Genomic DNA, 15,135 nt, shown 5'->3' on the forward strand with positions numbered 1-15,135 from the left:
CCTTAAGGTTGTGAGGGTGAAAGCAGGGCAAGAGCCAGAGAGAAGTTGCTATAAAAATAACCAAGCCAAACATCTCTGAACTGTTTTCTATAAAAATCTGAGGACTGTGAATTGGAAAGAGTGAGGTTGGAAAGGCGAAAGGAATGGAGGAATCGAGTGGTGTCTGTTTATCGTCAGCTAGCTTTCATGTAAAAGTCATGACAGGGTCAGCCACAAACTAGCCAGGTGGCAACTCCAGGCCATGCTGCCATAAATAGTTATGTACTAATGTCACACAAGCAGAGCTAGATGCAAAGCATATGGGAAGAAAACATCCTGGTGTAAATATTCAGAAAGCGTGGTGACTGAATTTAAGATCCATGGTTGGCAGTTGACTTTGAGATGTCTTAGAACATAAAATGAAACTAAAAAAAAAAAGCAAGAAACTGGGGCTAGAGTATTTCATTTCATACAAATATATTCACTTAAAAACAAAGCTTTGGTTTAAAAGAGTGTGACTACTCCACGAACAGAGAACAGGCTCTGGAACCAAAACTGGCAGAGCTTCAACCTTACCTCTGCGGCTCACTTGCTCTCCTGACCTCTGGGAGACTCCTTCATCTTTCCATGCATCTTACTCAACTTTGCACAAAAAAGGGAAAGGAGGATAACAGGAACAGGACTCATCCCACAGCAAGCTTTGAGCATTCATTGATTCTGAAAGAGGAACCAGCACACACCGTCCATTTTTAGCAAAGTCTTACCAGGAATATTTATTTAATGTAGAGTATCTGCTGGACACTATACTATCCTATTTCAACTTCAAAATAGTCTCATAAATTTTCTAAAAATTATTTTTGAAGACAGGAATGGAGGTTTTGACGGATTAAGGAGTTTATTCAATGAATTATCTTCCAGCCTAAGCTTTACTCTGGATGAAACCTTTTTCACTGCTTAACAGTCTGGAAAAATCTAAGCTATCTTTTCCATTTGTTGAGAATTTTCATTTATTTAGAATTTCATCTGCTTGGAATCTGAAGAGATGGAATATGACACATGACTTTCTAAGAAGAGATTTTAAAAAAGGATTAAGGGAGGGGTTACGTCCCAATTAATTGCCTGAGGAAATCTGAGATGCACTCACAGCGTATCTGAGAAACCCAATCCATTCTTGGAGTAGTTTCCCCACGCACTTAGGAGCGCCCACTCCTTGCCGAGGGCCAGAGAAAGCGTTGGATTAAGTTCCCAACAAGGACAAAACCGTTCTCCCTGCCAGGAGAAGTTCTAAGACTTTCTCAACGCAAGTGAAGCTGTGTGATAGCAGAGCTTCCGGTGCGTTTTAAAGTGCCTGGCTCCTGACGCGGAGCCACAGGCCCGGCGTCCCTCCACAGGCAAGGCACCGCTCGCAGCGCGTTCAAATCGCGCGCCCTCGGCGTGGCTTTCGCGGGCTGCGGCGGCAGGCTCGCGGGGCTCACGTGAGACACTCCGCAGCGCTCGCGCCTCAGGCCCTCCGGCTTGTCGCAAAGCTGGGGCGCTGTCCGCGTCAGCAGCGTCGCCGGTCGCTCCCGGGTGGGCGGTGCCGGCCCGGGGCATACCTGCCGGCCGCGGCTTGTGGCGCCACGCCCTCCCTGTGAGCCGCGGTCAGGTCCGCCCGGAGGCTCTGCCCTTAACCGACATGGCGGCCTGACGCCTTCATGCTAGGCCACTGCGGCTGCTCAGTAAACCCACGCTTGAGCAATCGGGGACTCCAGCCCGCCTCTGCTGCGTAGGTGCCGGGTGAAGCCCTGTACTTGGGTTTCTTGTTCCGCCTGTGCAGCTAGGGGTGTATTTCTGGAGGGAAAAGAGCAGGCCGAGGAAGAGGAGGACCCAGGACCGTGCCGCGGCGTGCCAGTCCCTCAGCTTCTGACACTAGGGCTGCTCGATCCCCTGAGTGTTTTTCCTTGTCTCTCTCAGCTCGTGGTCCCTGGCCCAACATGATCTTGACTAAAGCCCAATACGACGAGATAGCCCAGTGCCTAGTGTCCGTACCGCCCACCAGGCAGAGCCTGAGGAAGCTGAAGCAGAGGTTCCCCAGGTAAGTGTCCGCCTCTCTCCGCTCACAGCTCCTTGCCTGCCGGCAGCACTGCCTCCCCAGCCTGCTCGCAGAAACCACGTGTTACACACTGGCGGGGGAGGAACACCCGTGTCAGGAACTCCGGGACGGCGAGAGAGATGTCATCCGCCTTCCGGCCACAACTCCTCACGCGGGGGACTGCACCAGGCAGATGCACCCCACGGGTCTTGCAGGGAAATTCAAACCATCAACTGCTTATTGAAAACTTGGTGGGTGCTAAGTGACGGGTACAAGTCATTGATGTGTTGTAGGTGATTAATTCACAGATACTGGAAATGAATGGGTGTCAATGAATGTCCTGTCAAAGTGTGAACGCAAAAGATGGGTTCAAAAGGAGGGAAGGGGGACCCTCTTTTCAGCTGGCTCCTGGACACAGGGAAATCAGGCCTGTTGTATTATAGCTCTCATTGTTAACTATAAGTAACCCCAAGGGTTCTCCGCCCTGGCACAGTTTGGGGTCCCAGGGATTCCAGTTGGGTTATATATATGTATATTCTAGATGCATTTTATCCTTCGCTTCTCTCCAGAACACTTCCTTGAGTAATTTTAGAGTTTGGATAACTCTAAAATAGTTACAAGGTTAATAACTTAAAATAGTTGGATACTATTTTAAGAAAGATCTTACACATGGTTACTTCAATAGGTTCATGAAAAACATGAACTTAAAAGGTGAGTTTATTTTCATGGTAGAATTTTTAAATGTATGCATTTTTTTCATAATACACACTATTTCATGAATGAGGACCCTTTATATGCATAGATTTCAACGGTTTTGCACAAAAATAAACATTATTTTTTTAAATATATTTTTATTAGAATGGCAGAGCTAAAGAAAGAGGAGAAGCAGAGAGATCTTCCTAATGCTAGTTCACTCCTGAAGTGATCTCTCACGTGCGTGCAGATCCCAAGGACTTGAACCATCCTCCACTGCTTTGCCAGGCCATATGCAGGAGCTCGGTCAGAAGTGGAGCAGTGCAGAACTTGAACTGGCAGGCATATGGGATGCCATACTGCAGACAGAGCCTTCTTGTGTGATGACACCATGCAGGCGCCAAAATAAGCTTGTTTTTTTAACCTTTTTTTGGTAAGTTTTATAGTTTATTTAAAAGGCATAGTAACAGAGAGGGGCAGGGAGAGACAGAAGTGAGGGCAGATCCAGGTACTGGTTCACTTCCCAAAGTCAACAACGATGAGTATGGAACCAGTCAGACCAGGAGCCAGGGACTTCATGTGGGCAACAGGGACCCAGATACTTGTACCATCATCTTCCATCTTCTGCCTCCCAGGTGCATTTAGAGACAGTGGGATCAGAAAGAGAGGTGAGATGTGATTCTAGGCACCAAGATCTGATGTGATTCTGATAAGAGATCAAAATGTGATTCTGATAAGAGATCAAGATGTGATTCTGATAAGAGATATGGGTACACCAAGTGGTGGCTTAATGCATTATGCTAAAACACCCACCACAAAACCTATCTCTTTTTTTTTTTAAAGATTATTTATTTTTATTGGAAAGTCACATATACAGAGAGGAGAGACAGGAAGATCTTCCATACAATGATTCACTCCACGAGCAGCCTCAATGGCCGGAACTGCGCCGATCCGAAGCCAGGAGCCTCTTCCAGGTCTCCCCGGCGGGTGCAGAGTCTCAAGGCTTTGGGCTGTCCTCTACTGCTTTCCCAGCCACAAGCAGGGAGCTGGATGGGAAGTGGGGCTGCTGGGACATGAACTGGGACGTGCAAGGCAAGGACTTTAGCATCTAGGCTACTGCACTGGACCCAAAACTGATTTTTAAATTCTATTGTTTTCCATGACGTTTTTGAAGTACCTTCATGTAGTATAAATTCTTCATTTTAAAGGTGTGAGAACTGACTCAAACAATTCTTGAAGAACCAATATAATGTAAGCATGTTACTGTATTTATGCCATGTTGGTTATGTTGAAAGTGTAGGATGTTTCCTTTTTCTAATTCTGAACCAAATGCCACCTGTGGTGCTTTGTCTCATCACACTAATGGTTATCCTAAATAGACCTTCCCTGTTTTTAATATGTCCCCCTTGAATGGGCATTACTAAAGAAGTGTATTCTTTAGGAAATAGATGTTATTGGGTAATTGGTGTCAAAGTGTAAATGGATGCCTAAGTGGGAGGTCTTTGATGACCTGAGTTCTTTGGAGGACTTGGGTTTCCTATACAGTAAAATGAATGATCTCTTTCCAGTGTGATCCAGATTGAATTCATGGTGCTATTTATCCTTTTATATGCTTTAGCATATCTTGCAAAATCTGCATCACTGATACAGGCATCCCTGCACCCCATGTATCCCATGTCCTAACCCCTGTGCCACACACCTACCCCTTGAACAGGCTTTAAATGTAGTGGTTCGTTTTATCAGAGTCAGTCAGGCAAGCACCTCAGACATCTTTTTTTTTTTTTTTTACGGTTCGCAGATGTAAAGTGACATAAGAAATTCCAGAGATGCTAAATGATCACATAGTGCCCGGAATATAGGCTCCTTGAGTTTCAGTCTAATGCTAAGGGATCTTGGTTAGTTTTCATATTAAGATAGCGTAGTCATCATTTTTTCATGCGTGGCATTCCCACGTAAACAGCTCTAGTATTTTTTCTACCTTCTGTTTTTTTTCTCCCAGTATATTATTGCCTCTGCTTATATAGTTCATAAATCTTGTACACCACCCCAACATAATGAGAACATTGCTCATATTTAAAAAGTTTTTGCAACTTCAGATATCAAATAATGCTACATTCTAAGTGTGCCACGTGCCATTAATTTCTTTATTTCCTTCTTATTGGATGTCAAAGGGAGGTTTTGTGATTTTTGTTTTTAGATTATTTATTAGTTTGGAAGTCAGTGAGAGAAAGATCTTTTCTATTGGTTCATTCCCCAGATGGCCACGATAGCCCGGGCTGGGCCTGCCTGAAGTCCGGAGCCAGGAGCTTCTTCCAGGTTTCTCTCATCTGTATGCGTCTTAACACCTAGGCCATCCTCTGCTGCTTTTCCCAGGCCGTTAGCAAGGAGCAGGATAACAAGAGGAGCAGCTGAGACTCCAGCCAGAACCCATATGGGATGCTGGCATTACAGGTGGCAGCTCTACTTGCTCTACGCACCACAACACTGACCCTGACACAACACCGATGCAAAGGAGTCGCTTCATGGAGTTGCAGTTTGCAAGGCATTGGCCAACTTATGCTTTGGGAGCATCAGTAAATATAAGATAAATAGAAACAGGAGCTAGTAATCCTCTTAAGTCACGCTATTTTTTTTTTTAAAGAATTATCATATAACTAATTATATATACTGTTGACAGGTGCTTAATGAAATTTTTAAATATAATTTATTTTTGTGCATATATAATACCAAATCTGTCTTATTTACATGGGTTATATATTTTCACATTCAAATATGAATAAAATTGGGGAAGTAAAAGTATCACTTTATTTTAAAAATAGTAGACCCATCACTTCCTATCATATTCTTGTGATAATAACCACAATTTAAAAAATATAGTGAGTGGGCACAGCAGAGTGGCTAAAGTCCTCATCTTGCATGTTCTGGGATCCCATATGGATGCTGGTTGGCTCTGATTTCCATCCAGCTTCCTGCTTGTAGCACAGGAAAGCAGTGGAGGACAGCCCAGGATCTTGGGATCCTGCACCTGCGTGGGAGACCTGAAAGAGGCTCCTGGCTCCTGGCTGTGCATTGGCTCAGCTTCAATCATGTTGGCCATTTGGGAGTTAATCATCAGATGGAGGATCTTCCTGTCTCTCTTCTTCTCTGTATATGTGACTTTCCAATAAAAATAAATAAATCTTAAAAAAAAAACATGTAGTGAGAATGTAGCAATGTTTTACCCTTTGCAAATCTCTTTCATACTTGCCATAATTGAGGAGAGACACATCAGACTGGGTATTCAACTTGTTATGATATTTTGTTTTTGACTAAAGAATATGAAAAAACTCTGTCTTCAGACATATATGCACTTGGAAAAGGAAAGAATAATTTAATAGACTTGTTAGATAATTGTGAATATTTTTGTTATTGCATAAAACTTAACAAATGGTATTTTCTTAAAGGTTAATTGCAATATAGATTCTGAAACCATATCAAGAAACTTTTCACACTCTGTTATATTACAATCCATTAGCCTAATTTGAACTTTGAATGGATTTTTTAACCATGCCTGATTTTTATCATCATTCATTGTTCGTTTGCATAATGCTGGTTGTGAGTTATGCAAATTTTCCAAATGTTGTCACCTTGCATTATACAATATCAGAAAAAAATCAACATTTGTTAATATCACCACTGATCTCATCAGAAAGTCTGTGTGATTTGAAGCTGTCAAGCTTATAGTGATGGATATGAGCTTTCCAATATTTGAGTTTTCCCTTGAAACCTCAAATTTTATCCTTGGCAACAACTGCTATCAGTTGTTTTCCTTGAAGTGACAGTCTCATGTTGTTTATTTTTGAGAAAATGTCTACCACATTCCCAAATCTCAATAATCATACGTTGTCCATCATTCATTCAAATAACAATGGTGTTGCATGGAGAAGGTGGCTGGTTCAGCTTTCCCATCATGCAGGTCCTCTCTCCTGAGGCAGCCAGAGTACTTGGATATGCAGAAGATGTGCCTCATTTCTACTTGTTTTGTTTTATGCAGTGTTAAGAGTGTGTGTGTGTTCAAGAACTGAGATTTAATAAAACTAATCAGTGAACAGTCTTAAGTGAAACGGTCTTTGTTCCCTAAACTCTTTTCCCAGTGTGTGGTAGTGAAGAATAGCGTGGGTACTAACACAGTAATGGTACCCTGGCCTTGGTTTGTACACAGGAGCTGGGATTTGATGCACCATGGTTTTTTGCCCACAGTGCAAATGTCAGTAATAGGGAAAGGGAAATAACGTCATCTTTTCCTTAATTAAAAATATTTTTGACTAGTTTTTGGACCCCTTGAAGGTTATCAGGGATTCCACTGCCCATTGACGCCCTCTAACCGTTTGAAATTAAATGTCATTTATATTTTGAATGGTTTTCATGTGTATTGGAAAATTATTTGTCATAAAGATTGCTGGTAATCCCGTTACCAACAGAGTGTGGCTATGTCTGTTTCTGCTATTTTTACTAGTATTGAGGAGAATCATTACTTAATATTATTGTGGTCTACCTGTTTTGATCTTAATTTAAAAGGCAAAGAGAGACAGAAACAAAGAAAGACAGTAGGAGAGCTTCCTTACCGTGACTTTCTCCCTGGCTGCCTACAGTAGCTGGGACTGAGTCAGCCTGAAGCCAGGAGCCCAGAACTCAACCCTGGTTTCACGTGTGGGTGGCAGGGAGGGATATGCTAAAGCCGTTACCTCCTCCTTTACAGGTTGGACTTGAGCAGGAAACTGGGTTGGAAACAGAGGAGCCAGGACTCAAGCCAGGCACAGATTTTTTTTTCTTAAAGTTTATATATTTTTAAATTGTTTTCCACAATATAGTTTTGTAGGTATAAAGATTCATCCTTTCCATTCTCTTTCCTCGCTCCCCAGTTTTAGCTCCTGCCATTTTCCCTTGTCCTGTCACCGTAGTCTAGTCCCTTAGTATAAATTACAAGTTTAACTTTCTGATATTTAAATGCATGATTACCTAATAAATGCAACAAAGGTAGAAAAGTTAGCGTCATAATATAGAGGTGTATTTTTAAGTTTCTTGGGGAGCTTTACTTTAGAAGTTTTGACATACTGCATAATCCCTTTACTTCTCAGTCTGATAGTCTTCCTGGTAAGTCATGTTATGGAGATTAAGACAGCCAGTATTACATCAGAGAAAGTATATGATATTTGACCTTTTGGAACTTGCTTACTTCACTAAACATAATGCTTTCCAGCTGGAATAATTTCTTACAAATGACAAGATTTCAATCCTCTTTGCCACTGAGTAGTACTCCATCAAGCAGATATACTGCAATTTCTTTGTATCCATTCCTCTGTTGAAGGGCATCTTTGCTGTTGTGAATTGTGCTGCTATAAATATAGGGTGGCATGTCACTCTTTGGATACAGATTTCATTTCTTTTGGATATATTTCTGGGTGTGGGAAAGCTATGATCATGTGGTAGCTCAATTCTGAGTTGTCTCAGCACTCTCCATATTGTCTTCCAAAGTGCTTGTATCAGTTTATGTTTCCACCAGCAGTGGATCAGGGTGCCTTTTCTCCCAAATCCTGGCCAACAGTTGTTTGCTGAGGTCTGTATGTCTGATGTCTGTAGACCATTCTCGATGTGTAAATTAGCCTTGGAACTTCATGTTTGGAGAAATATCTATTCATGTCCTTTGCGTATCTCTTAACAGGGTTGTTTGTTTTGCTGCTGTTGAGTGTCTTTAGTTCTTTATCAGTTTATTAGTCTCCTGTGTGTTATGTAGTGTGTGAAGATTTCCTCCCATCCTGTTGATCATCTCCTCTCTTTATTCACTGTTTTCCTTGCTATACAGAAGCTTAGTTTGATACAGTTTATTGTTTGTTTATTTTGTTTATTTGTTTATTTTGACTTTTATCACCTGTGCTTTTGGTGTCTTTTCTGAGGAGTCTTTGTGTATGCCTGTTCTTTGTAGGGTGTTCCCAGTGTTTTCCTCTTCAGTGTGGTGAATCAAGAATGACAATTTGTATTTATAATAGTTAAAAATTATAACATGTAGTTTTTTTTGTTGTTTGTTTGTTTAAAGATTTATTTATTTATTGGAAAGTCAGATATACAGGAGGAGAGACAGAGAGGAAGATCTTCTGTCCGATGATTCACTCCCCAAGTGAGTGCAACGGCCGATGCTATGTCGATCCAAAGCCAGGAGCCAGGAACTTCTGGGTATCCCACACAGGTGCAGGGTCCCAAAGCTTTGGGCCGTCCTTGACTGCTTTCCCAGGCCACAAGCAGGGAGCTGGATGGGAAGTGGAGCTGCCGGGACTAGAACCACACCCAAATGGGATCCCAGGGCTTTCAAAGCGAGGACTTTAGCTGCTAGGCCACGACGCCAGGCCCATCATGTAGTTTTTCTACAATTTTTTGACAGTCAGTTTTCTTCTTGAATTATTGGCTGGTGTGCTTCTTGTAATTCTCTGTTGTAGGTTTTGCTTTTATTTTAAATATCTGCCTTTGAAATGTTTAGCTTTTACATTTAATTCTATAATTCCCTTCTAATATTGATTTTTAAATTATTATTTTCCATGAATGATTTTGTAGGTATTTGGCTTTCCTCACCCCCTCTCTAGCCACACTCTCCTTCTGTCCCTAACTTTTCCCCCTATATTTTACACTAACATAGTCCTTCAGCTGCAGTCATAATTCTAGCATTCTGTTACTTACAGGTGTCATGATATTATATATATAGGCAATGGTAGAGAATCACGTATCATGTTGTAAAGATATATTAACAGTTTCATTGGGGGGTTTTCTTTTTTTCCCCCAACACTCTATTTGAAAGAGTTATGCACAGAGACAAAGAGCCAGGAAAACACAGAGAGATCTTCGACCTACTGGTTCACTCCCCAGATAGCTGTAAGGGCTGGGGTTGGGCCAGGCCAAAGCTCGAAGCCAGGAGCTTCTTCCAAGACTCTTTCATGTATGACAGGAACTTAAACAGTTGGACCATTATTTTTGCCAGATCATTAGTAGGGAGCTGGATTAGAAGTGGAATAGACTATACTGGAACCAACACCCATCTGGGATGCTGGCATTGCAGGCAATAGCTTTACTCACTGTGCCACCAGGCTGATCTCAGGTTCAGTGATCTTAAAGAATTGTTGTGGAGGACTGGGCACTTTGTAACAGATTAAGCTGTCACCTGTGACAACCAGAATCTGGTATTAGAGTGCCAGTTCAACTCCTGGCTGCTCTGTTTCGGTTCCAGCTCCTTGCTAATGCACCGGAGAAAGCAGTAGAAGGTGGCCCAAGTACTTGGGTCCATGTCATCCATGAGGGAGACCAGGACTGAGTTCTAGGCTCCTGGTTTCAGCCTGGCACAGCCTTGGCTATTCAATCGATTGAGAAGTGATCCGAAAGATGAAAGATTTTGTCTCTGTCTATAGCTTGCCCTTCAAATAGATAAATATTGTAAAAAGCATTATGGTTGAGCATTGCAGTATACAATTTATACTGTAGCTCTTAGTTTGTTTAACAGAAATATTTCTGTTTGTTTCATTTGAGTTGAGAACTGCTTCTCATTTTGTGGTCACTTTTCTATGTTTCTAATAATGTGGTAGACCTGAGTTCCAGAATAATGAGTGAAAATTGCTAATAATGGGAGAATCTATTGATGGTTTTACTAAAGAAATATAATTAATTTACATGACTTTCAAAAGTGATATAAATTATACACTCCCAGAGATGTCTGTATTTCTGTATCGCTCATTAGTATAAATTGGAATATCTAAGTAAGGAGTGCTATTATTTCATTTTTTTCTTTGATAAAACTTTTTTTTTTAATTCTATAGGGTTTGAAACGCTGGTTTGTGCTATATTATATAGCTCAACTTTAAAGCCTCTTCTCAAAGTTGTTTCATAATATGGTCCCTTCCCTTTCTAAAGGAAGTACTTAGCTTTTTTCAGATAGCTTTTGGATTTGTATACCTCCAAAAGTGGAATGGCTTCAATTCCTAAAAAAGAGTATTTGAAGAAAACCTCAGATAACATCATCTTGGGAAGAATTCATAACTGTGAATACATTTTACTAGTTTTGTGGGAAATGTTATTATTAGAATGTTGGTTTCATTTTAAAATCTATATTCAGACATGATAGTTTAGGTTATTAGGTGATAACCAATACCAGAGTGTTTGCTTGTATAATAAAGAAAAATTATATACTTCTCTAGCAAAAAGAAATTCAATAGAAGTATAGGGTAACAGCTTTTTATTATTTCACTTTCAACAAATGTTGACTGAATTTACTATCAAGTTTTTACAGCAAATTTTGCTGTATTGGTTGAATTTACCTTAAAAAATAATAAATATACAAGTACTTTTTTAGAGTAAGTCTGCAAGTAGTTTTTTAGACACAAAAGTTATCCACAGGTATGAGTATCATACAGGAGACAGGTAAAGAATACATTTTCTTGTATTTTCAGTTGTGTTTTTATTTAAGAGATGTTTTCACATGTTTGAGTCAAGGTGTCTTTCTCTTCTTCTTTGCCTCCTATCCAGTTGTACATACAGTGAGCTGGTATATACCATACATCCTAAAGCTGCTGGGGTAATACTTCTGACTGAATGACGGTTCTCCATTTCATAGGGAGAACAGAATGGATTACTACATGCCACAGTCATTGGGCCATGGCTCTGAAGCCAGAGTGGAGCAGATATATATATAAAGAGAGAGAGAGAGACTATATATTCTATATAGAATATATACACACATGCCATATTTTCTTTATGCAATCACCAGTTAATGCATGGATGGATGGATGGATGGATTCCATATCTTAGCTATTGGAGTTGAGCTGCAATAAACATTGAAGTGCAGGTAACTCTTTAATATGCTGATTTCATTTTGTTTGGGTAAATTTCCAGGAGTGGGATGGCTGGGTCATATGATATATCTATTTTCAAATTTCAGAGAAATCTTTCTATTGCTTTCTGTGAATATTGTGCTAGCTTATGTTCCCACCATCAGTGCATTAGGGTACCCTTTTCCTTATGCCCTTGCCAGTATTTATTGTTTTGTGATGTTTGGATGATAGCTTTTCTAACTGGAGTTTAATGAAACCACCTTGTGATTTTTGTTTGCATTTCGCTGATGGCTAGTGATCCTGAGCATATTTTTCCATATCTGATGGGGCTTTAAATTTCTTCCTTTGAAAAATGCCCCCATATCCTTTGCCCATTTCTTAACTGGATTGTTTTGTTGTTGAATTTCTTGAACTCTTTATAGATCCTGTGTGCAGATATTTTCTCCCATTCTGTCAGTTGCCTCTTCATTTTGTTAAGTGTTTCCTGTGCAGTGCAGACGCTTCTTAGCTTGGTGTACTATCATTTGTTAACTTTTGCTTTTTAAAGTTTTTTTGTTTTGTTTTGTCTGAAAGAAAGTTTTACAGAGAGATGGAGAGACAGGGATGGAGAGATCTTCCACTTGCTGATCTGCTCTCACATGGCTGCAACAGCCAGCCAGAATTAGGCTATTTGGAAGCTGGGAGCCTGGATTTATGGTTGTAATAATCAAAACTGGGATGAGCTTTGGCACAGTGTTCAGACACAGCCCACCTCAACTGCCTTGGTTGGAGTCCACCCTCCACTTCTGACTCGGCTTGCTAATGCAGCACACTGGGATGATGGCATAGTTGTCCGGGTCTTTGCTAATCTGAACCTGGATTAAGTTCCAGGCTTGTGCTTTTTGGCCTGACTCTATCTTGACTATTGTGGACCTTTGGGAGAGTGAACCAGCAGATAGGAGAAGATTCTCGGCCTCTCTGCCTTTCAAATACATGAAAATAAGATGAATGGATAAATGTTAAAAATAAAAACTGGAAATTTGTGCAGAGCACTCACCCAATTATTTTTCAGCATCTGAAGTGTCTTTTTATTGCCAGGACAATAGAATAGCTAATTATGGTCTTTGGATAATGACAGTGGCAACCAAGATGCAAAGTTCCATCTGTCTAGGTTGAGGTTGATGCCCCTGTTAGACTCACCTCCTGCCACCCCAGATGAAAATGGTTATGTAACATGAAAATGGCTTCAGAAAGAATTAGAGGGGGTGGTAAAGCCTGAGAGTTTTAAAGCATTTCCTCATTTCATTATTACTATTTTTAATTTATTTTTTATTGGAAAGGCCGCTATACAGAAATGAGGAAAGACAGAGAGGAAGATCTTGCATCCAATGGTTCACTCCCTAAGTTGCTGCAACTCCTGGAGCTGAGCCAATCCGGAGCCAGGAGCCACGAGCTTCTTCTGAGTCTCCCACACGGGTACAGGAACCCAAGGCTTTGGGCTGTCCTCAACTGCTTTCCCAGGCCACAATAGGGAGCTGAATGGGAAGTAGGGCTACTGGGATTAGAACCAGCGACCATATGGGATTCCTGCACATTCACGGCAAGGACTTTAATCACTATGCTATCGCACAGGGACGATTTCATTATTCTTAAATTTAGGTACCCATGCCCTGGAAGGTTTTTTTCTTTTTCTTTTTTTTTTTTTTTCTTTCTTGCCTTAATTTTGTTAAGTGTTATACATTTCTGAAGGAGATTTGGGTGGATATCAGTTTTGCAATGTGCTAGGTTAAGAAGCAGAGTGAGTCTAGTACATATGTGAGTTCAGGTATAAACCTTTCAGAACTTTTAGGTTTTAAAGGATGCCCCAGATCATCACATGAGTGTGAACATTGATTTTAGTGTTTAATGTAGATATTAATCAAATTTGAAAAATGAGTCCTTTTAGAAAGGTCTTAAAATCATCCATCATACTAGTACTGATTATGAAAAGACCTTGCGGTAAACACAACAAAGTTATCTAAACTTTTTAAAGAGAATAGATTTATTATTGCCTAAAGCTTTGGTTTTTATTAATTACAATGTGCTCTGGAATGCTGCCTTGAAAGATTTCCTTTAATTTGTCTTGTTTCTGCAGTTGTGCTGATCATATAATTGCAATAATATTGTACTATTGAATCGACAAAACAACGTATCTTAGCCATCCTTTTCTATTTTGTCACAGGGCATCCCTTCCTCTAATTTCAGGGTCAAAGAGAGGTTTTTCTGGAATAGCCCTACTATGGTTAATCTGCTTATGGCGATTTGAATAGAAGTGTTAAAACAGGTTAGAGATCTTTATATCTCAAATATATTAAATTAATTAATTGGAGACGGTAAGAGAGAATTAAACAGACAGAAAAAGAGAGAGCTCTGTTTCCTGGCTTATTCCTCCAAACATACACAACATTGGGACTGGACTGGGATGAAGCTGGGAGCAAGTGACTCAATTCCAGGTGGGTGACAGGAATCTAGCTCCTTGAACTATCATTGCTACCCGCCACAACACTGCTTTACCAGCAAACTTGAGCCTTGGGGCAGGAGCTGTGGATCAGACCTAGGCATGCAGATAGAGGGTGCAGATGCTTTCATCAGTGTTTTAACCATAAGCCTAAGTGCCTGGAAAAAAAATTGAGTAATGCACTGAAAACAAATGTTGCCTACAGCCAAATACTGTGGAAGTAAAAGCCCAAATTATGCTATGGCTTGTGTCTGAACTGCAAAAAGAGGCCTTGGTTAGTTTTATTTCTCCTGTTAGGAGTGTGTAAGGAGTGTAGATTTGGTACATTGTCATGAAAAATATTTTATTCATGCAATAGCTTTTTGGACAATTGTATTCTGTGCTGTATTACAATGGCACAATAAATTGCTGAATATACTGTCTGCTGAATATGACTTTACCATGAAAAATTTGGTGCATATGGAGGAAAAGGTTGGAATATATCAACCTTTTCTGACAAGGGACTTTGAATTTTGACCCAATACAGGTGACCTTTGTGTGCAATAAAAGTGAGCTTAATCTTGAGGTTAAGGTTGAGGTGAATGGCAGGGCAATGTGGTAGAGCTTATGCTGACTTTAGGTGCTTCAGAACACACCCAGCTATTGGCTAAATGAGAAACTGGTGTTTTTTTTTTTTTTAAGTTAGAATTTTCAAGAAGCTTATTTATAGCAGGTTGTTTGGTTCTTTAACACTACCCAAGGCTCTGCTCTTAGTTGTGGTAAGTTCACCTGTTTTTATTGAGCCTGCTGTTTCTGAGTGAAAGGTGTGATTGTGCTATTATTTTTTATTCCATAGATGAGCTATGACTAAAAATAAAAATGTTCTATGGCTTATAGAAAAAATAACTGACACATACAAACTTGGACTTGAAAATGTATGTATTTTTAAAGATCTTTTTTCTTTGACAAATTGAACTTTTTCATTTACCTTTGGAATTGTTAGTAGAATTTTTAAATAGTTTGTATGCCTTTGTATAGATTATGATTAAGAGAATTCACATAATTTGTTGTCTTAAAAAGCTTAGGTGATT

At 40.3% G+C, this 15,135-nt stretch overlaps 1 protein-coding gene across 5 annotated transcripts in view; it reads left to right on the forward strand.

Annotated features, from left to right (window-relative positions):
- The first annotated feature begins 1,727 nt into the window (after positions 1–1,727).
- Positions 1,728–15,135, forward strand: part of CDIN1 (CDAN1 interacting nuclease 1) — a 202,637-nt gene continuing 189,229 nt past the window's right edge. For 3 of the 5 annotated variants that reach the window (XM_040970018.1, XM_040970021.1, XM_040970020.1), the window contains exon 1: positions 1,795–2,053. In XM_040970018.1, coding sequence (XP_040825952.1) covers positions 1,953–2,053 — 101 coding nt within the window. In that variant the 5' untranslated portion in view covers positions 1,795–1,952. Of the gene's footprint in view, positions 2,054–15,135 lie in introns of all 5 variants that reach the window. The other 2 variants (XM_040970017.1, XM_040970019.1) reach the window with 1 other exon arrangement.

This window comes from Ochotona curzoniae, unplaced genomic scaffold (assembly GCF_017591425.1).
Source record: "Ochotona curzoniae isolate NIBS_2020 unplaced genomic scaffold, NIBS_Ocur_1.0 scaffold_4701, whole genome shotgun sequence".
Taxonomy (NCBI): Eukaryota; Metazoa; Chordata; class Mammalia; order Lagomorpha; family Ochotonidae; genus Ochotona; species Ochotona curzoniae.